Below are 27,723 nucleotides of genomic sequence, written 5' to 3'. Positions count from 1 at the left end.
AACAATATTCCTATCTTCCAAGTCAATTTATTGTGTCGACCTCTGAGGATCTCACTTGTTTATAAAAAAATTTTATCCGCGGTCCTCATATTTTTTATTTTTATTTTTTTATTTTCCTAGACCAGGAAAACAGTGATATAGTAGGTGAGAATATACATATATGATTGGTTGCAGAGTTATACATCTCCCCTGATTCACACTCCCTGTCACTTCGTGCTTGTAAGAGCTGACATGTAAAAGAAATCCCTCACAAGGAAACTGGCTAAATGTGCATCTCACTGGATCTCCATAGTTGGAGTTAAAGGACATAAGTTTTATGTCATTGATCTTTTAAATGATGCACTTGTAGTGTCCCAGTATCTGTGTTCCAGCTTCCATCCCTAAAGAATTTGTTGTGTGGCCATAGGAAAACTTTTTGCAAACTACAGAAATGGGTTTTGGGTGCTGTGAGTTTACATGCAAAACTATTTTTGTGCATTGCACTGAATAAATTGCACATACTCCGATGATATACGTGAAAGATCAAAATTAGCATTACTATTGTATCAGATAAAAGATGCCTTGGTCACAAGTGCTCCCTAAGCCTATGGCTGTAGGAACAGTCGCTAGTCCAGCTTCCTCTCCAATTAGAAGGATGGAGCCAAAAACCAGTCTAGTTCTGGCTCTTGCTGAAGCTACATTTCTCCCAGCTCTGCTTCTACTAGGCAGACCAATCAGTCAATCGAGTTAGTCAGAGTCTGGCTCAGGCCAGCAAAGAGCAACATATCCTAGCATTGCTCCTGCTAGGTATACCTATACATAGTCCAATGTGTTATCTTTAGGTGAAATCTTGTTTAATATTAAACTTGCTACAGTAAGATACTGTCCTGTTCCAATCTATGCCGTGAGGATCAAGTGCTTCAAGTCTTCAGCTCCAAGAAGGAGTTTTATATTAGTAAGTGGAGAATAACGCTGAACAAGGGTCTCTCTAAATACACTAATCCTTTTAGTGAACTACAGCTTAAAGGGGTACTCCGTTGGGCAACAATTTTTTAAAGTCAACTGGTGCCAGAAAGCTAAACAGATCTGTAAATTACTTCTATTTAAAAATCTTAATCTTTCCAGTACTTATCAGCTGCTGTATGCTCCATAGGAAGTTCTTTTCTTTTTTAATTTATTTTCTGTCTGACCACAGTGCTCTCTGCTGACACCTCTGTTCATGTCAGGAATGGTCCAAAGCAGGAGTTGTCAGGAGAGAGCACTGTGGTCAGACATAAAAGAAATTCCAAAAGAAAAGAACTTCCTGTGGAACATAAAGCTGCTGATAAGTACTGGAAGGATGCAGATTTTTAAATAGAAGTAATTTACAAATCTGTTTAACTTTCTGGCAGTTGATTTTAAAAAAAAATGTTTCCACTGGAGTACCCTTTTAAGTTAGTGCTGGGTGGTTATCACATCATTAAAAGTTTCCTGAGAACATCGCTCCAGGTATCGTGCCGTAACAAGAGTTTACACAGTGAGCCAACCTGTGTAGATCCTCATCAGTAGAGAACAAGCTAATTGGACTGTAGTATCTACATCTCCAACTACCTTACTCAGTACACTTACATGTGCTAATTGAACCATCCAATAAATCTGCTGCAAAAGCAACCTTTAAAGGAACGGTAACTCCTTTAGTTACACTAAAAGCTGTAACATTCTACCTTGTGCTAAAGTTACTTGTATGGGATTTGCCCCCAAAAAATTCAGTAAAGTTGTTTAACAAAATCCTAGTTTCCAGAGTTCTAATTTGTGAACTTTCCACTATGGGAACAACTCAATTGACAAAAAGGCAGTGGGGAACATTAGGTCGGCTGTATAACCCTTTCATGTTACATATAGTTTAAAGTGTACCTGTCAGATCAAACAAAAAAAAACATATTTTTTAATATATCACTCAGTACCTAATCCTGACCATGTACATCTACTGTTTATGTATCTAGCACCTTTATTTATTTTTTTATTACACTTTTAATTTAGCTCACTAGTCTGAATTCCTCTCAAAGTGAGGGGGCGGGGCCTCAATGTGCTGGTCTCCGCCCCCTCCCTCAGTATGCTGTCTGCTTACATCTCCCCTAGCAGAAGCAAAACTACAACTCCAAGCTTGTTCTCACTGACAGTAGTGGGACAGAAGCTGACAGTGGAAGGATTTTTCCTCCAGCTGAGAGCCCTGCGCTCACAGCTGTCAATCAAGGAAGTGTGTCCATGACATAGGTGATGACGCATGGACACAGCAGGACTAGTATGTGTCCAAGCAGGCAGGAGGGGGCAGTTGTTTGACTGGCTTTTTCAATATGAAATTCTGAACATTTTCTAATGAAAGCAGTTGCAAAACCTAAGCAGTTGCAAAAACTATTTTGGAATGAAAAGATGACAGTCCACCCCCTTCTGACTCTACAAAGCCTTCCAGTCCCTCCTGTACTGATGTGCAGGGCTCTGAATGTCAATCAAGGAGGGGCTGAAGGTAAGGGCAGATGGCGAGGCATGCCAGGCTGTGGCACTTGAACAACCCAGCACCACCTCTTTAACCCTCATTTTAGAAATAATATGGCAAGTTTGGCAACCAGCATGAGCTCCAGGAAATTCACAGTTTGATTTTATACACTAACATATTTCCAGTATAGCTGACAGCCCTTTAAAAGGGTATTTCAATGCAGAAAATGTTTTTAAAAGTGAATAAATAAATTCATACTCAACTTCTCACATCCCCTTTTCTTAGTATTCTTTAATGGGCTTTCCATTAGTTTAAGAAATCAAAGTAGCCTCAGAAAATGGAAAAAGGGTCTCTTTTGCCTTTATTTTAAAGGTGTATTCTAAGGCTTAAAAAAAACTTAAAATCATGTAGGGGCTGTGAGAAAATTAGAAAACAACTATACTTGTTCTTCTACTTCTTGCTTCTGTTTCTGCTCCTCCACCACTTGTTTCTTCAGCTTGCTTCCAAGATGAGAGCTCAGAGCACGACGTGCTCAGTCAATAACTGGCTGAGATGGCACACCATCTTTCAACAAACAAGAGCTGCAGAGAAACCAGCGGGGGAGCAGGGGTATGTAAGTATAGCTCTTCTATTTTTCCACAGCTTTTCTGTTAAATTCCCCACCACTCCAGTACTGATTTCCCAGTGGTCCTTGATGGTCTTTATATGTTTTTTGGAGCAATGATGTGCCCTATATTCTAAAAGACCATCAGCGATTACTGGAGCAACAGAACTGGAGCAGTGCAAGATTTAAAGAGTAAGTAATGTTTGCTCTTTTATAACATTTCTTGCAGCTACTTTACATTTCTAAACATTCAGATACCGCTTTAAACCACCATCACTATACCTACATAGTATTGTTCAGCTAAGTTCTCACTATATTTATTTACTTTCTGTTGCTTTTATAGTCTCATCATATTCCATAGTTCTGTTCACAGAGGGGGAGATTTATCAAAACCTGTGCATAGGAAAAGTTGCCCAGTTGTCCATAGCAACCAATCGGCTGGCTTCTTTCATTTCTAGGAAGACCTGTGAAAAATTAAAGAACCAATCTGATTGGTTGCTATGGGCAACTGGACAACTTTTCCTCTGCACAGGTTTTGATAAATCTCCCTTCTAGAATGTGTAAATGCACATGCATTCCTTGTTTCCATCCTGACATGCCAACTGGACACTGGAAATTGTTGGGGACACTGATGCACTGTAGGAGAACCATGCAAAAATGAGAACATACAAAGAATAAAATTGCTCAACAATCCTAACACATATTTGGGGGACATATCAAAAAAAATTTGTGCCACTTTTTTCACATCAAACATTTGGCACAAATCATTCACACTAGATTTTTAAAGGTGATTACATCAAAAAAGCTAAAGTTTTGGAAATGTGGACGTGGTGCCAGATTTACTAAAGATTACAGCACATATTTTTAAAGGCTCATATTTGTGTTTAGGTAAAGATTCTAGGTGCACGCATTACACTACTTTTGTAAAGGTGTGAAAATGTAAAAAAAAAAAAAAAAAGGTCCCTTTTGTGGGGTACAAACATACCATTTTACTCTGAACTGGAGGCATGTTTGGCTCTGGTACTGTGTGATGTGGTTTTGTGGTATTGCATTTGTTTAGGTAATTAGGTAATACGTGCACGGAGAAAACACACACTGACTCTCATTGGGTCAAAGCAGTTCTTTCGTTTATTGTATTGCGTACACACATACATTCTTTAGTAGGGCGTAGTACATTGTGTAAGCATTCTAATTGGTTAGTAGACCACTTTACGTAAGCATTGCATCATATTTTTCTGTGCCAAGCAGCGTGGTCACACAGGGAGTAGTACAGGAAGTAACCACTATCTTAGAAGAATGATCTTCATTTTAGATCTGTTAACCATAACACATTTTAATGGCAAGTGATAGAAATTGTGCTAAAAAATGCACATTTTGCTGTAAATGTGTGCAATTCTTACCAGTGAAAGAAAGAAAGTACTGCAAATAAAACAAAAGGCAAATATTTTACTTGCTTAACATGTATATCTTTTTCAGCATGTTAAAATCAATTTTGACTTTTTTAATTTTTTAATTTTATTTTAGCAGAGGTGTTCTCATTCGCATCATTATTGAATTTGGATTCTAAATCTTTTTCTCTTTGTTTCCTTAACCTCTTCAGGACGCCGGGCATACGCCCTGCATCCCAAGTCCTTAAGGACGTGGGGCCTATGCATACGCACATGGGAATTCCGGTCCCCGCCGCTAGCCGGTTTTGGACCGGACCGGGATGCCTGCTGAAATCATTCAGCAGGCATCCCGGCACATTGCCGAGGGGGGTCCTGAGACCCCCCATGTCGGCGATCGCAGAAAATCGCATGTCAATTCAGACATACGATTTTCTGCTATTCCGGGCTGATCGGGTCTCTGGTGACCTGATCACCTGGAAAATAGGGATGATCGGAGCTGTCAGTGACATCCTGAGGGATAGGAGCAAGGTCGCAGTGCTGCCATCTCCTCCTATCCCCTGCCAATGGTCAGAACTGATTCTGACCAATGGCAGTACAGGACAGTGGGTTGCTATGGCAACCCCCCGTTCTGCCCACTCCTGGATGTCGGGCAGAACGGGGGGAGAAGGTGGAGACTGGTACCTTACCTAAAGATGGCCTGGGGACCGCAGATCGTCGCTGGAGACTGCAGAGATCCTGGCTCGGGTAGGGAAACGACGGTGAGGGGGGGAGGGGGGGAATGAAAGGGAAACGAAAGCGATCTTTACTGTGACAACCACTAGGAAGGCAGAACTGCAACTCCCAGCATGCCCAGACAGACAAAGGCTGTCTGGGCATGCTGGGAGTTGTAGTCTTGCAACATCTGGAGGGTCACAGTTTGGAGACCACTGTTACAGTGGTGCCCAAACGGTAGCCTTCCAGATGTTGCCAAACTACAACTCTCAGCATGCCCAGACTGCCCAGGCATGCTGGGAGTTGTAGTTCTGTAAAATCTGTCCCTTCAATTTTCATGAAATGTTTGAAAATTGCTGCTCTACTTTGAAGCCCTCTAATTTTTTCAAAAAGTTAAAATATGTCCATTTTATGATGCCAACATAAAGTGGACATATTGTATTTGTGAATAAAAATAAAATGTATTTGCAATATCCATTTTCCTTACAAGTAGAGAGCTTCAAAAGTTAGAAAAATGTAAAATTTTCAAAAATTTCATGAAATTTGGGGATTTTTCACCAAAAAAGAATGCACGTAAAGACGAAAACTTACCACCAAAATAAAGTAGAATATGTCACACAAAAAAACTCTCAGAATCAGAATATTCGGTAAAAGTGATTTAGAGTTATTAATGCGTAAAGCGACGGTGGTCAGAATTGCGAAAAAGGGCTCAGTCCTTAAGGTGAAAAAGGGCTGCTTCCTTAAGGGGTTAACTAATTTTTCTTTTGTTTTTGTTTTTCGCATATCTGCATTTGCAGTTTGTGTAGATGGTACATTGCTAGGAACTGTTGATTAGTTTTTTTTTCTAATATGAACCATGTTTGAACCATAAACCTTAATAAGGTCTCTGAAGAATACAATAATAATGTTTCCCAATTTTGTTCTCGGATTTTAAATTGGCATTAGAATGTTACATTTTGCCGCGAAAAGGAAAAAAGTGTTGTGAAACTGAAATCTTACATATTTTCAAAGTGAGCAATGAAAATGGCGTGAGGGAAAAAAAGGCATGATTAATATTACTGTAACATACATTACACAGGTTATTTAATATACCTCTACTGTGATAAAAATTAGTCACTTAAATACTTATTTCAGGGGCTGCTTCATTATACAGTGACCCCTCGAACTACGATGGTCCCGACATACGATCATTTCAACATACGATGGTCTCTCGCAGGTTGAAGGCAGCATCAATATACGATGCATTTGTATGTCGGGGCCATCGCATAAATGGCTATCCGGCAGCGCTGACTGCTTCAGCTGCCACCGGATAGCCGTTTACGGTGCCCCGTGAGCTCCGGTGATGTCTCTTACCTATCCTCGGGGCTTCGGCGCGTCCTCTTCGGGATCCCCTGCATCGTCGGCGCTCTCCATTGTCGTCATCATCACGTCGCTGCGCACGCCGTCCCGTCATCCAATAGGAGCGGCGTGCGTAGCGATATGATGGCGGCGACGGAGAGCGAGGATGCCGGGGAAGCAGAGGCCTTACCGGAGCGTCGGGGACGCGGCGAAAGTGATGGACGGCGACATCCCGGGCAGCGGTGACGGTCCGGAGCGGCTGGGACACGTGAGTATAACCTCCAATACCAGTGGTCTTCAACCTGCAGACCTCCAGATGTTGCAAAACTACAACACCAGGCATGCCCGGACAGCCAACGGCTGTCCGGGCATGCTGGGTGTTGTAGTTTTGCAACATCTGGAGGTCTGCAGGTTGTAGACCACTGTCCTATACTTTACATTGCACGGATCCCTCAACATATGATGGTTTCAACAAACGATGGTCAGTTTGGAACAGTTTACCATCGTATGTTGAGGGACCGCTGTACTACACACACACAGAATGCATTTCCCCAATTCATTTTAAAGACACCGATTCCATCTATGCCGCCTCAATGTATATTCTATACTCCATCTGTGGTTATTGCACTCTCATTTTCTTCTAATGTTGCATTAACATGTGATGATACTTATTACTGTAAAATAATTCAGGCTAGACATACCTCATATGTGCTGGAGATATTCAGCCTGTAAAACACAGGGAGGAAGATTTCTGCACAAATAATGACTACTAGTGCGTATGATATAGCAAAGATGCTGTACATTGCGCCAAAGCGGTATACATCAGCCGGTGTTCCAAGGATGGTCACTGCAGACATGAAGCTGGCAGTGAGGGAAAGAGCCACTGGCAGCGCTGTCATAGTTTTTGCTCCTGTTAGAAATTCTTTTGAAGTAGTCTTCCCTCGTCCTGCAAAGGCATAATAGATCCCAATACCTGCTGAGATTAACAACACTGCAGCTAACACAACATAATCCCAAGGTGAGAAACGGCCAATTTCCATGGATGAAGCCATGGTTTCTTCTTCTCATAGACTGCTTACTACTAAATCCTAAATCAGTTTGTTTTTCGTATATAGCAGAACAGGTTTGTACATTAAAAGTAGGCTGGGTTAGAGCTCTGCAGGTGCCAACTTTGACGCAATAGCCAGAGGGAAATAGACACTTTTGCAGGTCTAATAAGTGTTACGAGATATAAAGTGGGGTGGAACAAATCAGACATAATGACTATGAAGTCAATTAAAAAGCACTGGCTTAAATAAATAAATCCTCTTACACAATCCATGCACATTTCAGTTGAATGTATTCATGCCGAATAACCTAGTGCTAGGTCATCTCAGTAGTGACTGGAGTTACAGAAAATAAAAATAAAAGAAAATGGACTACGCAAAGTGAGGACATTTACAGGGTGACTATTTCAAGGAATTGTATGTTTTTAAAATTTTTAATGGGTTGACCAATTTAAAACATTTTTTATTTGTGGCTGGGAAAAGGTTAAAAATTAAAGTGTCATTCTTACCTACCCTGGTTCCCCCAGTTCCAGTTTAAGAATATTTGAGTCCCCCATGGGCTGAAGATAGGAAACTGCTGCAGAGAGTGATTGGTTGAGTTGGAAGGACCTTCTGACAACTCGTCTCAGAAGCAAGCTAGGTCCAGTAGGTGCTGGAGCAGAAGCTGCGCGTAACTGGGGTAGGTTACTATGACTTATTTTCTATTTTACCCTGTCCTTAGCCATATATATATATATATATATATATATATATATATATATATATATAAAAAACTTGTGAGCCCAGACAACTGCTCCAATCTCAGTGTAAATAAAAGAGTTGTACAACTTTTTAATATGGTTTGTGTAAAAGTTTCTCATCATTTAAAGACATTTGTTCAGTCTAGGCAATGCTCTGTGATCCAAATGTCTGGCACATTACCTCTGTAACAGCACAGAACAGGAGTGCAGGAGAAGAAAATATTGTCATTACGGCACACACTTCAAAGCTATTAATAGGCAACAGGGTTTTAGATATGTATACATGGTAGCTTTCTATTGCTGTTTCTGTAAGGACCATTTAACAGAAAACTCTAATTTAAATATGATACTTATCAGCTCTTCAGTTTATGGCTTAAAGGCTATGGACACCTATGACAGCAGTGTGTTTAGGACTTTCTTCTCTCCTCTCCCTTCTCGGCAACAGAAAAAGCAGCAAGGAGGGGGAGTGAGTTGCATAAAGTAGCACTAAGTGTGGAGAGTTGGGAAAGCATATATAAGGGAATCTCACACAGGTTGTAGAGAAGAAGGAAAGCACACACAAGGCAGTTGCAGAGGATAGTCACATGGGCTGTGTACAAGCATAGAGAAAGTAGATCATCCACATAGCTGGAGGCATAGCTAGCTTTTCCTGCATGTGGGGAAAAAATTCATGGGTCACCCTCCCAGATGAGGACGAGGCAAATCATGGTTCTTGCCCACACAGCACATACTACCCCATGGCTGAAACATGTAAACTCCATTTACTGGGCCCCAAAAAATAATTTTTACACGTTTTAACATGGTGGAATGAGGATTTCAATGTCTCAGAGTAAGCCACCAAAAAGCAGCACCTGGTGATGCCAAAAACCATGCCATGTAGCCTGTTGGTAATGTCTGCAAATTGCTGATAGTGTGTCAACATGCTGCTTGGTTCAGTTTTAGGCCACATCATGACCACCTACAAGACCTCCCTTCAGCCCCTATCACATACAGTCCCATATAAATAACATCACCCTTTTTCCCTACAGCCTTCTCCAACATGTAAATAACATAAGTTTCTCCCTTCAGCCTCCACCAGTAAAAAGTGCCATGAAAATAACATCCCTCCCCTACCCCCAGCCTCCTCCAACACAGTCACATTTTTTAAAAAATCCCTCCATTTAGCCCCAGCATAAAAACCAATGTTAATAGCATCCCTCTCAGTCCCAGCATACAGTCCCATGATCACTTTCTTCTTTTTCATTTATTTACTTTATAGGATCACTGCTTGAATTTTCGAGTTTCCATCAGAAAATTCTGTGCAAATTCCCTTAATGGATTAGTGATCTTCCTGCTCCCTAGTAAATGGAGCAGAAGTTATCTAGAATTAACACCCGAAGGAGATCAGTTACAGTAACAGTAGGCTGAGGGCGGTGGGAGATCTAAATCCTGCTGCAATGTCAGGCAGCTCCCCTAACTTACCAGCAGATGATGTGGAAGATGAGAAAAAGACCTCTAAAGGCGCTGCAGACTCCAATGGAATTAAACCGAAGCCAGAGATGTAGCAATGGTACAAAACACTGGGAGGTTTATTGCAATAGATAAAACAATAAAGTGGATTACGCGTTTCGGGGGAGCCACCCCCTTCTTCAGATCAGAATACATGCAGTGAGATATGCAGAGTTTAAATATGTACAAAATGGGCGCCAACCACTTAAGTGGGAGGAGCCAAACATGTTTATGTCACATGATGCAAAAAACAAAATATAATAAATGAATCTAAGAAAAACATCCAGTACACATTTAACAATTGTATCAGACCGTTGTAAACATAAAATTACAAAAGCCATCTTAATAATACAGTAAAAAATGTAAAACAAGCATACAGAACATAGATCTCCGTTGGCAGTGTCCGGACCGTCAGAGGTAAACATCCGGCGCATGCTGGATGAGCCGATGCTGATACCAGATGTAAACATCCGGACTATGCCGCGGTCCGGATGCTCTCACAGACGCCACCCCCTTACACGCACCAGTATTGTTGATAAACAAATACTGTGGTCACGGGCATCGGGCCGGACGTCATAGGACCAAAAACAGCCAACGAATACAAGGGCCACAGACGCGTTACTATGAGACGATCGTCACGTGACCGGAATGAACAAGTAGGTGTTCAGAGACAACGGAATTGACCGATGTTGAGCTGTCAGAGGTAATTTGGAAGAAGGTAAGATAATGTAGTGAAAATAATGGAAGTGCAAAGATGCATAAAATCAATATGTGGTGCATGGAGGAAAATAGGCTACTAGACCTATTTTCCTCCATGCACCACATATTGATTTTATGCATCTTTGTTACATGTTTGGCTCCTCCCACTTAAGTGGTTGGCGCCCATTTTGTACATATTTAAACTCTGCATATCTCACTGCATGTATTCTGATCTGAAGAAGGGGGTGGCTCCCCCGAAACGCGTAATCCACTTTATTGTTTTATCTATTGCAATAAACCTCCCAGTGTTTTGTACCATTGCTACATCTCTGGCTTCGGTTTAATTCCATTGGAGTCTGCAGCGCCTTTAGAGGTCTTTTTCTCATCTTCCACATCACAAGCTCTATCAGGATTGGTCTTCCTCCTTTTCCTGTGACCTCCGGCTTAGCAGCGGTTCCAGTACTCCGTGAATTTTTGTAACCCCACTGTGGGTTGATATGCAAGTTCTGACTTGCTCTCAGGTGAGCAGCCACTACCTAGGGGTCATTCATTTTGACCACAAACTGCTGTAAGATTCCACTCCCATACGGTATCACACGAGGCGCCTCCCTCTGGTCTCTCCTTTTTTCTTTCTACAGGTTACCAGCAGATGGGGGGTGATTGCTGTGGGCTTTCAAGCAGCTTGAGCAGGCATCGATATCGCTACTGAGGCTTTTCGGCATTGCCACGAGATTCAATTTGTCCACTACCCACATGCCAATCAAACGCTGATCCTCAGCAGGGCACTTTAACTGCAACTGCCCTCGTTATGCACTACCACTACCATCGTACGCTGGGCAATTCAGATCTGCCCATAACCTTTGAATATAATCTTTAGTGAAATGTTCACCATTCAAATTTTATATACTGAAAAAAATCCATAGATAGGATCAATGTACCGTATGCACATCAGCTCATTCAACTATTAAAGTTGTAAAAAGGTGCAGACTGGGGAATGCATATTCGTACTCTCTCAATGTGAAGGCATGCAAAAAGATTTGTTCCTCGTATTATTAATATATTTGTGATGTCCCAGTACGGGATATGCATCTCACAGTCCTATCAGCTTGAGTCCCTGCACGTCCTCAGGGCTCACCTGCATTGTATCCCCATAATGTAATCAGTTGTATATTATGTGTGAAGGACCTTTGATATGGTTACATGGTTATTGATCACATGATAATGGTTGTCACGTGTTAAAGTCACATGTTTTTTTTACCCAGAGAGCACCAGGCGACCAGATGACCGGCAGCTAGCCTATGGGCTCCTTGCTCAGCCCCCCTTTATAAGAGGGGGAGGTACTACAATCTCTCTCTTAGATCATGAGGTCAAGTTCAGTCCAGACGTCTCAGAGCAAGTGTCCAGCACCTCCGGAGGCCTCAAGCCTAAATTACAGCCACAACCCAGTAAGTCAAGTCATCTCTGTCTGCTGTCACTATCTTCAGTCAAGTCAAGTCTATTATAGACAGCATGGCTGTCCTAAAGTCTGTCAAAGTGACTGTAAGTCCCAGCAAGCTGCGAGGTCCCCTGTGTTACTGGTCACCTCTCTAGGATCCTGGCCTAGCTGTAAAGACTGTACAATCTGTCTACCTCAGTAAAGCTACCGTTAACTCTGACCTGGCCTTGGACTCTTATTTGCCCTGCCTAACAAGGACTAGCGGTGCTACCATTCGGGTGGTTCATGGTAAAACCATGCCCTGGCGTCACAAACATTTAAGGGGTTAACACCATCTGCCCCTTCGCAAAAAAAGATCTGCCCCATCCACCTCATCTTCATACCCCGGGGCACACCAGATATTACAGGCAGACACAGACAACTTACTAACAGGTAATCTTACCCAGTTTATTATGTACATAACTACAAGGTCCATTTGTTTGGATAAGGATTTAACACTTTGCACACGTAAAAGCTATATCAAATTTGGAGTAATATTTTATGTACCTAGTTTTACTTATCTGGAATAGATTTTCAGGTACAACTAAGGGGTTTAATGCTTATAAATACACAAGCACTAAAACTCTCATGAAAGAAAGTACTTACAAAATTGTAAGGCAGACACATGGAGGAATAAAAATGCTCAGAAGAACCCTGTGCATTTAATGAAAATGTTGTTAGCTGGGCATTTTTCCTCACTTGTGATGCATTTTTGGGTCAGTCAGTTTGTCCACAACACAGCATGCTCTAGTTGTGGAGTTTTTCACACAGTTTGTGGCATTTTTCTCTCATAGACTTCCATTGTTATTTTTCCTGCTAACACAAAACATATAAGGCTGGGTTCACACACTGTATTTTGGTCAGTATTATTAGCCTAAACCAGGAGTTGAGCCAATACAGAGAAAACCATAATGAAAATGTTTAGAAACCACTTTTGGTTTTGGCTCAAAATACTGACCAAAATATTGTGTGTGAACCCAGCCTAAATGTGTGTTGAGTTTTTGGTGCATTTTTTCACATTCTTTATTAGAAATTCTCAAGTCTCATGATGAAAAAATGAAATAATTTGCAATGGTAAGAATGCCTTGGTAAATGCAATAAACAATGAATTTACTAAAACAATCTATATTGGATAAACACCCGAGGAAGTTGCTGACTGGAAACGAAAAGCGTGGGTCTAGGGGGGCACCTGCCTGGTTTATCCTTCATCTGCTGTCCTCAGCCTAACTTTCCCAGCATTATACTCATTGTCCTGATACAGGTTGTATATTCACTATTGCTGTGAGGGAAGTTGTATAGTATACCATCTATTTATTTCTTGTATCATAGGCTAACAGGAACAGTGCAATATTCATGTAAAGACAAGCAGGTGCCCTGGGAGGGACTCTTTGGGGGTCCCCCCTGTTGTGTGGTGGCCTTTGTGCCTTTTAAAGGGGTACTCCGCCCCTAGACATCTTATCCCCTATCCAAAGGATAGGGGATAAGATGTCAGATCGCCAGGGTCCCGCTGCTGGGGACCCCGGGGATCGCTGCTGCAGCACCCCGCTATCATTACTGCGCAGAGCGAGATCGCTCTGCACGTAATGACGGGCAATACAGGGGCCGGAGCATCGTTACGTCACAGCTCCACCCCTCGTGATGTCACGGCCCGCCCCCGTCAATACAAGTCTATGGGAGGGGGCGTGGCGGTCGTCACGCCCCCTGCCATAGACTTGCATTAAGGGGACGAGACGTGATGTCATGAGGGGTGGAGCCATGACGTCACGCTGCTCCGTCCCCTGTATCGCCCGTCATTACGCACAGAGCGAACTCGCTCTGTGCAGTAATGATGGCGGGGTGCCGCAGCGGCGATCCCCGGGGTCCCCAGCAGCGGGACCGCGGCGATCTGACATCTTATCCCCTATCCTTTGGATAGGGGATAAGATGCCAGGGGCGGAGTAACCCTTTAAGTGTTTTTAGGTGTTTTGTCTGGCGTGTGCAATAAAATGAATTTTGATAATAAAACTATTGGGTGTGCGCTACATGGTGTATCCTCTTTTTCTTGTTGTAGTAATCACCACAGATATGGCATAAAAAAAAAAAACATGGATATATAAAGCATGAAAAAAATGCTGTCGTTTTTTCAAATAATTTTTTTTCAGGCAAAAGATTTTTCTTTATAAAACTGATTAACTACATTAGGAGATTAACTACATACATAAATGCACAAAAAATAAATACAAATAAATTGAAAGTGACTCAGGGTGATGTCAAAAAAGGGAACTCACCTTTCAAGATTCTCAGAAGCTGCTGATTGGACCTCTCCGGGTCCCTAGCGCTCCCTGCTTCCTGTGACGCGCAAAATGTGCAAGAACTGTCTGTTCAGCCAAACACTAGCTGTACTGGTTATCTGTCTCATTCAGTGACTGGCTAAGAAATCATTTACTGTCGGGCGATGTGTCACAGGACACACAGGTGAGCGTTGGGGATAGCAAATGTCGAATAGGCAGCTGTGCAGTATTGTTTCTTTTTAATAACACCCTGAGTCACTTTCTAAACGTTTTCTGGAGGTAAAATACCCCATTTTATATGTAAAATACATTGTACTACAACAAATCCATGCAGTGTCTGTTGTCCTTTGTTCAAGCACCTTAGATCAGACCTATACAATTTCATGGATTAACGCCGTTAACTTTCTCATTTCCTTCTGTGCTGTACATTTCCATGTGACTGAAAGCAGGATTATCCGTCCCTTTATCTGGGTATGGATCACTGTCCTGAGTCTTATAGTTAAGTACTTCTACTTTTTCACTCTGCAGAAAAAATAGGCACAATTAATATCATGCATTGTAAATAATAATAGTGGTATAATGTATTCCACCATTTGTATTCCTTATGTAATACTACTCTATAACATTGCAATACATAGTGCTTTAAAGGGGGTACTCCAGTGGAAAACAATTTTTTTTTTTTAATCACCCGGTGCCAGAAAGTTAAACAGATTTGTCAATTAACATAGGAGATAGTGCGGCACTGCGTGAGTTTGCTGGATTAGGAATGGCAGGTGGGAGTTGGTGTAGCTGTAATGCCTCAGGTGGTGCTCAGATAATACAAGCAAAGTTCATGGTATCCGTGAAGAGAAATGAAAATATCGGCACTCACCAATGTGGCTGCAGGGTCTTCTTTATTGAGACATACTCACATGCGGGGTACAGAAGAGAGGGGAGTGGGGGGACAAGTGGTGGCGACCGAGCTCTAGTTTCGCACACTTGGTGTGCTTCGTCCGGCCATCAGATGGCCGGACGAAGCACACCAAGTGTGCGAAACTAGAGCTCGGTCGCCACCACTTGTCCCCCCACTCCCCTCTCTTCTGTACCCCGCATGTGAGTATGTCTCAATAAAGAAGACCCTGCAGCCACATTGGTGAGTGCCGATATTTTCATTTCTCTTCACGGATACCATGAGATTTGTCAATTACTTTTATATAAAATCTTAATCCTTCCAGTATTTATCAGTTGCTGTATTCTCCACAGGATGATCTTTTATTTTTGAATTTTTTTCCAGTCTGACCACAGTGCTCTCTGGTGGCACCTCTGGCCATGTCAGGAACTGTCCAGAGCAGGAGCAAATCCCCATAGCAAACCTATCCTGCTCTGGACAGTTCCTGATATGGACAGATGTGTCAGCAGGGAGCACTGTGGTCAGACTGGAAATAAATAAAAAAAAGAACTTCCTGTGGAGCAATTAGCAGCTGATAAGTACTGGAAAGATTACGATTTTTAAATAGAAGTAATTTACAAATCTGTTTAACTTTCTGGCACCGTTGATTTAAAAAAAAAAAATTCCACAGGAGTACGCCTTTAAATATAACAGCAAATAGCTTATTAAATGCTATGGCTTAAAGCGTTGGTATCATTAAAAAGAAAACTTTTGATGTGTCATAAGTTTTAGTTGGTGTATTGGTGTCTGGTTGTTCGGACCTCCACCAATTGTTAGAACAAGCTGGAAGAAGCGTGCAGCTGAACACTTATCTCCCTGGCTTGCTCACTACAGTAGATAGGCTCCATAGACTTACTATAAAATCCATCTCCTGCAGGGAAAGCAGTCATTTGGGAGAGTGCTCAGCCACATGCTTTTTCTAGCTTGTTTCAGATCGATGTGTGACTGGACCCTGACCAATGAAAACCTTTGACAAGTCCAGACATATCCCTGAAACAGATTTCTCTTCCTCACCCTCTCAAATCCTGAGATGAACAGATAGAGACAATCCCCAACCTGATTTGAGCAAATTGCTCTACAGTGAAAGACCCCTAAAAGGACCCTATCTGTCTTCTATAATAGGATGGTGACACATAAGTTGACTGCTCCTGCAGATTTGCCTTCCATTAAGTCATGGTAAAACCACTTCTCTCTGACCACCTCTCATGTCACTTCTTTGTAAATAGACCCAGTTCTTGCCTCATTGTGTATCAGATTGAGGGAAAACAGATACAAGGTCCCGCCTTACCCCCAAAAAACAATATCAGTACGACCCTGCTTACTCTGAGTTCCAAGGGAAATGTGGTCCGCTGTGCATCGCAAGGTCAACCACATTTGTAAAACCAATATACTTTTTCAAATAGAAACAGTCCCCTTGTACGTCTTTCCTAGTGATATTTCATCTAAATTATTATCCGCCTGTCGGCTGCCAGAATACAACTTTCCAAAGACTAGAAATCAACTCTGCATGGATAACCAAAGCTGACCACATATGCAGACTGGAAGAACTGACATCCTGAGAACACCAGTACACAGCACATGATACATTTAAATGCATTTGGTTATCATGGATCAAATATTGGAATTTCTGACATAACTCCTCCCCCCCCACTCACCACACACACACACACACACACACCTTAAAGGAAAATGGTCATCTGTTCTCCCACACCAGGGGGTTAAGGGGTTAAATCCATGCCTGCACTCCAGAGATCTGTCCCTCCGAAGAACGGCATCCATTTAAAGTGAATTGCGCGCTGGAGACGGGCCCTCCGGCTCAATTTGAATATTCATTGCCGCAGGTCACGTGAACGCTCAGTAGGTGCAGCGCTCACATGACCCGCGACAATGAATATCCAGCGCGCAATTCACTGAAGATGGATGCCGAACTTCGGCGGGACAGATATCCAGAGTGCAGGTATGTATTTAAACCATTAAACCCTCATTGGTCTCCTGTTTAACCACACTATAAAACAGTGTATTGGGTTTAGTGTGGGTGAACAGATGATAGTTTTCCTTTAACTCTCCAAGTGCATTGTCCAATTCCCACAATTCAGTCAAAGCCGGTTGAATAAAGATAATCCCCTGCTCTTTACTATGGCATCAATATGATCTATGTGCCAACTTAAGTGGAACAACCCCCACCCCCTAGTTTATTGTTCAACAGCTCTTTGTTTAATATGTAAACATCAAGAATTGCATTACTAGTTTATGTGTCTGTTATTTTTATGAGCATCCTCACTTACTATGATGGTCTTGCCACAGTATTTTTCTTCCTGCTTTGTTTTGTATTTTACATTATGTACGAAAACTTAAAGGGGTATTCCAGGCAAAAACTTTTTTATATATATCAACTGGCTCCAGAAAGTTAAACAGATTTGTAAATTACTTCTATTAAAAAATCTTAATCCTTCCAATAGTTATTAGCTTCTGAAGTTTTCTGTTTAACTGCTCAATGATGATGTCACGTCCCGGGAGCTGTGCATGATGGGAAAATTTCCCCATAGGAACTGCACAGCTCCCGGGATGTGAGTCATCATTGAGCAGTTAGACAGAAAACAACAACTCAACTTCAGAAGCTAATAACTATTGGAAGGATTAAGATTTTTTAATAGAAGTAATATACAAATCTGTTTAACTTTCCGGAGCCAGTTGATATATATAAAAAAGTTTTTGCCTGGAATACCCCTTTAATTTAAAAAATTTTAAAAGAAAAAAACTTTCTCTTCCAACTCTGCATCCCTGTAAATTATTCAACATTATCACAACATCTATATGGGCAGCAGTATACTCACTTCTTTTCCCCAACTGGAAGGAAGCAATACTTTAAGGTAGTCGAAGTCTTGAGATGTTAAAAGGAAATCCCGGTTTACATTTTGTTTTAAACCTCCTGTAAGACAACACAGTATCATAAGTATACAGAAGTATTCCAGTGTATTATATTACCTGTATTACCTTTCCGACCACTCCCAACTGGTCAGTACGGGATGAGGTTAGGAGACAGACATTAATGCAATAGGTAGGGTTCCCCAGAGGTGAGACCTGCATCTATCAAACATTTCTGGCATCAGTTTCCCTGACATGAATAATACATTACAATACAGAATTGTTGCAGTATATTCTAGAAGTGCTCAAATTATTGCATGGTTGAATCCCATAGTAGGATTAAAAAAAGTGTTAAAACATTAAAGTGGTTATCAAGGAATAGAAATGGAAAGAAATATGTGAACAAGTTCCTCTAAAGAAAGCGCTGGTACCCGGAGATGAAAGTAAACTTCTTTATTGGCAACGCGTTTCGATCCTGGTTCGGGATCGAAACGCGTTGCCAATAAAGAAGTTTACTTTCATCTCTGGGTACCAGCGCTTTCTTTAGAGGAACTTGTTCACATATTTCTTTCCACTGTTATCCACCGGACTGACTGACATCACACCGGGAAGTTCCTCGTGGCAGCGGTTCCATTTGATTTCCTGCATATAGACGCTACTGTAGGTGTTGTGCTCTGAGCGCAACACCTAGGGGTAAGAACCCATCTTTGCGTTATCTCCTTCATTTTATATAAACGGTCCTCACTAGGGGCGCACCTCCTGTTGTTTTTTCTCGTTGATATATTAATCAAGAAATAGAAAGAAGAGCTAAAATACTTTCAAAAACAGCTCCACATCTGTCTCCAGGTTTTGTGTGTTATTACAACTTGGCTCCAGTCACTTCAATGGAACTGAGCTGCAGAACCACACCCAACCTCGAGACAGACTGAGAGCAGTTTTTGAAATAATTTAGCATTGTTTTATATTCCTAGATAACCCCTTTAATATAATTATAGAAAAAATAAACAAAATAAAAAAAATCTACTTATAAAAAAATGCTTTATTATGGGAATATAAAAAATACACACATATTTGCTATCATGATTGATATAGCTTGTCTGTGTTGTCAATTACATCCCAACAGGCAAGAGAAAGGTCTATTCACAGTACAGAATCTCCACTTGGATAAACTTGGTAAATCCCGAGGTCGGCCAACACTTACTGAATCAGTCAGCGCTAGGGCCGTGTGGACATTGTAGGTCCCCATAGCCATCCATATTCTTGACTATATTCATAATATATATTTGTGACTATTATGGCATTGTTGCATGATATAGTGATTATATCCATGCATATAGGTTCTATTGTGACTTTGTCATATGCCTGAAGTAATTACTACATATAACAATTTTTATTTCTTGAAGGCTATATGTATTGGGTTTTGTACTCCAAACGACCTACGAATTTCTAAATAAAAATTGCTAAAATATGGTAGTGTGCACTGTGCAGCAGACTCCTATTGACAGCAATGGGATACTGATCCATCAGAATTTCTAAGCAGTATTTCCGTTTATATAAAGGTTAAATTGATCATCCTAAATGTGACAATATATTGTGGAAACATATTGCGGAAACCAGTGACTGAAGAATCTGATACAATAATACTTCTGTGCCAGAAGAACCATAACATCATTATCACAGAAATACATTCTCTATTATTGTATACACTATACAGATTAAAATGCAATGATATCACTACTAGGTTTTCCGATCAATGAGAAATGCTTTCCCATTTCTAGTACTTTCCAAGTAATACACTATATCCAATGTTTAGACTTTAGTATATTTCTATTATTGCAATTTTTTTTATTATTCTTTTTCTATAAAACATAGTTTGTCGTATGCCTTACCAGATAATAGGCTGACTATTATTCCGACAATAAGAGTAATGATTGTACCGATGGTACTGAAGTATAGATAGGACAAAGAATACCAACTATCAGCCAGTGCAGGTCTGTGAAATAAATGAAAACCGAGGTAAAAATACGGTCATTGTAATTAACAGTTAAAATAATAAAAAACAAAAAAGGAGTGACTTATAACAATGATAGGACAGAATGGAGGGAACACATTTATATAATACAGGAGAGAAAACTGAAATACTTATACAGTAGAAGATGCTTAACATACCTAATATTGTGCAGGAGACCAAAAATGAGTACCTCTCATGATCTTGTTTAATGTTATAATCCTCCCAATTCACTGCCCCCATAATGATAATTCACCTCCTACCTTTATTTTTATTATTTGCTAGTTTTCTACCTTGATATTGCTCTGTATTTTCTGCTCAGTCTCAGTCAGATTCACAGACTGGGAAGGGGCGTTACCCAGCAGCTGTGACATCATCAGAAGCCATACAGGGGAGAACTTCCTCCCTCACTCTGCTACACACAGCCCAGAGCAGTTCAGTGTGAGATGAGCAATGATTGGCTAAGACTGCACACACCCCCCTCAGCACTCCAGACTGCATGTCCTGATTTTTGACTTCTGCCAGGCCAGCAGGAGTCCAAAGTATGTGCAAGAGATGGGGGGAAATATGCTCTGGACAAGTAAAGAGACACGTAGTGGCCGCTTTTTTTAAGCACAAATAAAACATGGAAACCATTTTTTTTTTTTTTTTTTATAATGTACATTAGAAAGATTTTTTTCCTTTACCATAAGAAGTGCAATAGCACAAATTAGTTTTAATGAGAGTGCCCATTTAAAGAATAACATCTAAAGGCTATGGACACCTTTGAATGCTTTCTTTATTAATATTACTTGTACTTATTTTGGTGTAAAAGCATTTTCCCATAGATCTATATGAAAATTTTGGTCTGTTTTTCCCTAGAGTAAAATCTTCAAAATACCTGTGGATACTTGCATTATGTGGTATGTATCATTGATATCCAGTCACATCTGAATGTAAATGCCATGGGCTACAAATGAGTTCTTAAAGGGGCTATCCAAGATTAGAAGAAAACAATAGCTGCTTTCTTCCAGAAGCCACTCCACGCTTGTCCTAAGTTTTTGTGAGGTACTGCAGCTCAGTTCCCTTAAAGGGGTACTCCGGCCCTAAGACATCTTATCCCCTATCCAAAGGATAGGGGATAAGACGTCTGATTGAGGGGGTCCCGCCGCTGGGGACCCCCGCATTCTAGCATGCAGCACCCACCTGTGGGAGCTGCACACAGCGCTGCAGCCTGCGATTCTGCCGGGTCACGACTACGGGGCAGGAGTTTCGTGACATCACGACTTTTTATCAGCATTTATGTTATACAGTACAATACCAGATACATCACATACCTGTCACTGACTTGAGCCTCTATCATTAAGTCTGTTACGGTAGGAAGTGCTGTTGTTAAGGTCCAGTTGGTATCAATAGTGCTGAAATTACATCCATCTACAGAGAGGTATTTGGGCAAGCTACTAATAGGAAGAGGGGGGTAAATCTGAGACCCGATTCCAACCCACAATGAAACTGCAAATCCCACCAGGAGACCAACTACAGAGCCCTGCAATACAAAACAAGACATGATACAATTTAATGATTAAGAGCTGTTTGTGGTCTAAAACACCTAAACAAGGAATGTCAAAATAAAGCCCCTGTATTTTATGTTGTAATACTGGATTGTGGATTTTTCACTTGCTTCTGGATTCAATGGTGATTTGCCACAGTCCACCAAGATGATGTATACATTACACAAATGTAAATTGGAAGGCCCATAAAAAGGCAACAGCAATAGCAAATATCACAACATAATATGAACTATAATACAACATGTAAAAGCAAGCCTGCATGCCCAGTGGTGTTGCTAGGGTTGTGTCACCCAGTGCGGTAGAAAGGTAGAAAATATTGTGATAAGTACTGGAAGGGTTAAGATTTTTTAATAGAAGTAATTTACAAATCTGTTTAACTTTCTGGCACCAGTTGATTGAAAAAATATGTTTTCCAGCAGAGTACCCCTTTAAGCAGTGGTACTCACTATGTAAGCGGATTCTGATCCTCTATATGAAAACTATTATTATTATAAACCTGCCAGACACTGTATCCTCTAAATATACTACTACTATACACAGCCCTCTTTGAATATAAATCTTCCACACACTGTACCCTCTGAATATAAATCTGCCACATACTGTACCCTCTAAATATAATACTGTCACACACAATACCCTCTGAATATAATACTACCACACACTGTACCCACTGAATATAATACTACCACACACTGCACCTTCTGAATATAATACTATGACAAACTGTACCCTCTGAATATAATACTACCACACAATGTACCCTCTGAATATAATATGACACACTGTAGATTCTGAATATAATTCCAACACACACACTGAACTCTCTGAATATAAACACCTGCCACACACCATACCCTCTTAATACAATACTACCAAACACTGCGCTCTCAGCAGTAGCGCCCATTATCATCCATTAGCTGATGCTATTACCCCCACCCCCTGGCAGTAGCACCCTCACTATCCACCAGCAGGATCTACTGATGGGGGTGCTACTGCTGGGGGGGTGTTGCTGGTGGATGATGAGGGTGCTACTGCCAGGGGGGGGGGACAAAAAGCATTAGGTAGGCAGCAGTTCCCTCACATTAGATAGGTAGCAGTTTCCCCACATTAGGTAGCATAGATTCCCAACATTAGGTAGCATAGAATCCCCACATTAGGTAGCATGGTTTCCCCACATTAGGTAGCATAGATTCCCCACAATAGGTAGCGTAAATTCCCCACATTAGGTAGCATAGATTCCCCACATTAGTTAGCATAGATTCCCTACATTAGGTAGCAGGTTCCCCACATTAGGTCACAGGTTCCCCACATTAGGTCGCAGGTTCCCCACATTAGGTCGCAGGTTCCTCACATTAGGTCGCAGTTTCCCCCAATTAAGTCACAGTTTTCCCCCATTAGGTAGCAGTTTTCCCTCATTAGGTCGCAGGTTCCACAAATTAGGTCGCAGTTTTACCACATTAGGTCGCAGTTTTGCCACATTAGGTCGCAGGTTCCCCACATTAGGTCGCAGGTTCCCCACATTAGGGGGAAGGGTAGTGCTATCAATCAGACAGCCAGGTGCAGCTGAAGACTGGGGGGGGGTTTGTAGCACGGGCGCAGCAAGCGCTACAAACCCTTGCCCACCATCAAGATGGCTGCTGAACTTTTGAGACATCATGTAGGTTGTTTAGAAAGATTGATCACTCCTATTATTTCAATTTTCAGTTATCTCAAAAATACTTGTATACTTACTAGTGGGTTCACAAAGGGAAAGAGGATTCCTAAAGAAAAAAGCCCTAGCAATGGACCTCCAACCATGCCAAATATAGAGAGTGCTGCCTGTAAAAAGTATAGAAACAAGTCATCAATGTCTATGACTTATGATTAAGGAAGGACGGAGTGTTTTACTATTTGTATACACAATGCCCACATGATTCATAATAAAGTATAACATTTATATGATGTAAACATACTCTACTCCATGTAGCATATTTAATGTCATTACCATTTTATTGTTTACATTTTATAGTTTACAAACCAACTTGCATGGATCAACAAGTAAACCAGTATCAATTTCTTCTAGATTTGATGTAAGATGCAGATACACTAAACGTAACATTAGTTACAGATGCCAAAACAACACTTTTATATATCGATATATGTGTTTTCTACTGTGAAAAAAAAACAGTCAACTACACTTTCCTTGCAGAGGCAAAAGAAAAGGAATACAAATCAATAAACATTATTTTAACATGAAAGCCTAAAAACAATGTATGACACTCTAAGCCTATACAGTGGCAAACATCAGAGATTTTCCTGAACTATATGGAAGAGGAGTTTCTGACAAAAGGCTTGAATGCATCCAAACAGCCTACATGTTCACTTATCTAAATGTGAAATTATCAATTACCTGTAGTAAGCCTCCCATTAGAGATGCTAAGCCCGCCATGGCAATACACACAGCACCATACAGCAAACCTGGAAAGGACACAAATCATTCCAAAGATTGGTACACGTGAGTTTGGATACTTAAAGTAGGAAAACCTTGGTAAAATACATATACCGATGATAAAAACAATGTTATTAGAGGTATAGAATAAATAAATATGCCTGAAAGAGGTCGATTTCCTGTTAACATAAAGACTTAGCTAAAAATAAATACATACAAACATAACAAAAAAGTAGCTTTTATTGTGCTTCAAAAGTACCTGGAGCAGAGCAAATCAACAAATAAAAGTTAGACTTCTAATAATATAACCAATCCGACACTACTATCCCCGCTATATCTGTATAACCAGGTGAGATTGAGAGGCATGCAATCCAGATCTCCACTAGACAGCATAACCAGGGCTCGAGTCCTGCAGGAATGCACAGGAACGGCGTTCCTTTGCTTTTTCAAGAGGAGGAACGCCGTCCCTGTTACACTAGTCCTGCAGGACCGACCTCTGAATTATTGTTACCCTCCCTCCGTCTCCTCCCCTGGCCCAGACAGCTAGATGCTGGAGATGTAGCACCTGTGATGATGTCACCATCACATGTTTGGGGCGGAGCTTAGCTGTGGAGGAGAGAGAAGATTGTGGTTGAAGGACCTGTGTGATGCTGTGGAGGAGGCGGGGCTGAGCTGGAGGAGACATGTCACATGTCACTCCAGTAAGATAATTACATGAAAGGGGATTTGTTACAGTGTGTCACCACAGTAGTAATGAGATTACATGAGGAGGAGGTTTGCTACAATGTGTCACCCCAGTAGTAAGGAGATTACATGTGGAGGAGGTTTGTTACAGTGTGTCACCACAGTAGTAATGAGAATACATGAGGAGGAGGTTTGTTACAGTGTGTCACCCCAGTAGTAAGGAAATTACTTGAGGAGGAGGTTTATTACAGTGTGTCATCCCAGAAGAAAGGAGATTACATGAGGAGGATGTTGTTACAGTGTGTCACCCCAGTAGCAAGGAGATTATATGAGGAGTAGGTTTGTTACATTGTGTCACCTCAGTAGTAAGGAGATTAGATGAGGAGGAAGTTTGTTACAGTGTGTCACCCCAGTAGCAAGGAGATTATATGAGGAGTAGGTTTGTTACAGTGTGTCACCTCAGTAGTAAGGAGATTAGATGAGGAGGAAGTTTGTTACAGTGTGTCACTCTTATACTCCGTAGGCAGCTGTATGCCTGTTGTTCCAGGACTTGACCCCTGAGCATAACCACAATAGGTAACAGGGTAAGATGAAAAAAGACTCGGCAACTCACCACTGCTGATCAACGTGTGGGGGAGGGAGAGGATGGAGGCAAGAGGTACAGGTTGAACAGCACAGTTTTGTGCCGACCTGAAACTGCGCTGTTCCACCTGTACCCCCTGCCTCCATCTTCTCCCTTCCCCGCCACGGACTGTGTCATGATCTGTTCTATGGATTAAAGTCCACATGTTGATCAGCAGCGGTGAGTTGCCGAGTCTTTTTTCGTCTTACCTTGTAGACTTCTAATAATGCTGGCTCCTTTGTCTGACCTCCGAATTTCGTCCGACATCTGTGTATTGAACGCAAGAAATTCTGCATAAATTCAGCACAAATTCTGTGCGGAATCTGCAAAACATTACACAGAATCTGACCTGAAATAGGATATGTTCACACTACGTGATTCAGCAAGGAAAATTCCCTTTCTTTCCATGGTAAATGGAGCAGAAATAAATCCAAATCAGGGCTTATTTTCAGTGGAATTTGTTGTGGAAATAACGAAATGCAAAGTCCCTTTGACTAATAGGCTTCTACTGACAGATTCTGTTAGAAGATTCAACGTTCAGTCTTCTGCCGGTTTTGAATCCTGGTCTGTATTTCTGTTATGGAACTAAACCCATTGCAGTCAGTGTGTAGTGTGAACGCTCCCTTAGGCTTTAGGGAAAGATATCATCTATTTTTAAGAAAGTATCAGATAACTAATAATGTGAATGGTCTATGGAGGAGCCAGTGGTAGGAGTAACAGCATTACGGGAAATGATAAAAAGGTTTATTATAAAGGAGCTGAAGCAATATAAAGGGAAATCTTAAATTAAATAAACTGGTGCCAGAAAGATAAACAGATTAGTAAATTACTTCTATTAAAAAATCTTAATCCTTCTAGTACTTATTAGCTGCTGAATACTACAGCGTAAATTATTTTCTTTTTGGAACACAGAGCTCTCTGCTGTTATCATGACCACAGTGCTCTCTGCTGACATCTGCTGTCTATTTTAAGAACTGTTCAGAGTAGAGGAAAATCCCCATAGCAAACATATGCTGCTCTGGACAGTTCCTAAAATGGACAGAGATGTCAGCAGAGAGCACTGTGGTCATGATGTCAGCAGAGAGCTCTGTGTTCCAAAAAGAAAATAATTTCCTCTGTAGTATTCAGCAGCTAATAAGTACTGGAAGGATTAAGATTTTTTAATAGAAGTAATTTACTAATCTGTTTAACTTTCTGGCACCAGTTTATTAAAAATAATAATAATAATCCACCAGAGTACCCCTTTAACTATACATTGCATTTCTAATATATTTTTTGTTGTTGATTTGTTCAAATCTAGATACTTTAGGAAAATATATAATCTAATGTTAACAAAGTATCATATAACTAATAATGTGAATGGTTTATTAAGGAGACAGTGGTAGGAGTTGCTGGAAATGATAAAAACGTTGATTATAAGGAGCTGAAGCAATATGCCTAAATATATGCAATATGCAATAAAGGGCTATATGTTGCATATCCAATATTTTCTTCTGTTCTAGATATTTTGAATGAGGATCTGCCAGACTCCATAGAATAGGAATGTTGTTAAAGGTGTCTGCTAATATAACATATTTTAGGCAGCTCAATGCATATCTCAGAAACTGCTATATACATAATCAATACATTCTGTATCTATAAATATGCTTTGGACTTTCTGGTGGTCAGGTTCTAATTCTGTTTATTATAGATGGAAAATCATATATTTATTTATGCACAGAACATTGAATTTTAGATTAGATTGATCTTACTTGTTCCTTTGGAAACCCATGACAGTTTGGTCTCACTGTTGCTGATAGATTTGAAGTAAGGTTTCACGAGGTCTTCTACTGTGACAGCTGCCAAAGCATTAATACTAGATGACACTGTGCTAGAAAACAATAATGTACTGTTATCTTTTCCATCTTAATAATGTTAATAAGAAATGTAATATTGACATAATGTGACTATCTTCTACTATAATAGCAATGAAGTAAATCCAGCATGGTATCGTGCAGTAAAAACTCATAGTTTATTCCATAATAAGGTGCAGGTTGCAAGAGATAGTGAAACGTGATGCGTTTTGGTGGCACATGGCGCCCTTAGTCATACTAAAATCTAAAGGTAAACAGCCCTACTTAAAGTGGATTTCCACATAATTAAAACATATCCCCTATCCATAGGAAAGGGTATAAGTGTCTATTCATGGGGGTCTGGAACTGGGACCCCCTGCAATCTCCTGAACGGGGCCCGATCTCACCTTACAAATGCTGGTGGCTGCTGCTTCTCAGCAGAGCACTGAGACCCCTCACCTCTATTCAGCACCAGCACATCTCAGAGGGTGAGAGTCTCAGCGCTCTAGTGGTAAAAAAAAAAAAAAGCTGCCAGCGTTTGTGAGGTGAGAACCAGGATAACCCCTTTTAAAAAAAAGACTCACATTATTCATCAG

General features: G+C 40.9%; 2 protein-coding genes across 3 annotated transcripts in view; both read right to left on the bottom strand.

The window, feature by feature from the left end:
- The window catches only part of LOC130367021 (sodium-coupled monocarboxylate transporter 1-like), a 77,751-nt gene extending 70,200 nt beyond the window's left edge, over positions 1-7,551 (bottom strand). Inside the window, exon 1 of the mRNA XM_056569401.1 lies at positions 7,195-7,551. Coding sequence (XP_056425376.1) covers positions 7,195-7,545 — 351 coding nt within the window. The 5' untranslated portion in view covers positions 7,546-7,551. The remainder of the gene's footprint in view (positions 1-7,194) is intronic.
- Positions 7,552-13,860: 6,309 nt separating this feature from the next.
- LOC130369395 (sodium-coupled monocarboxylate transporter 1) overlaps positions 13,861-27,723 on the bottom strand; it is an 84,768-nt gene continuing 70,905 nt past the window's right edge. For both annotated transcript variants that reach the window (XM_056574594.1, XM_056574593.1), the window contains exons 9-15: positions 27,047-27,165; positions 23,951-24,018; positions 23,293-23,379; positions 21,328-21,536; positions 19,893-19,996; positions 17,973-18,067; positions 13,861-14,732 (exon numbers count right to left, since the gene is read on the bottom strand). In XM_056574594.1, the coding sequence (XP_056430569.1) occupies positions 14,592-14,732; positions 17,973-18,067; positions 19,893-19,996; positions 21,328-21,536; positions 23,293-23,379; positions 23,951-24,018; positions 27,047-27,165 (823 nt within the window). In that variant the 3' untranslated portion in view covers positions 13,861-14,591. The remainder of the gene's footprint in view (positions 14,733-17,972; positions 18,068-19,892; positions 19,997-21,327; positions 21,537-23,292; positions 23,380-23,950; positions 24,019-27,046; positions 27,166-27,723) is intronic.

Source organism: Hyla sarda, chromosome 4 (assembly GCF_029499605.1).
Source record: "Hyla sarda isolate aHylSar1 chromosome 4, aHylSar1.hap1, whole genome shotgun sequence".
Lineage (NCBI taxonomy): Eukaryota > Metazoa > Chordata > Amphibia > Anura > Hylidae > Hyla > Hyla sarda.
This window is presented reverse-complemented; position numbering and strand designations above follow the sequence as displayed.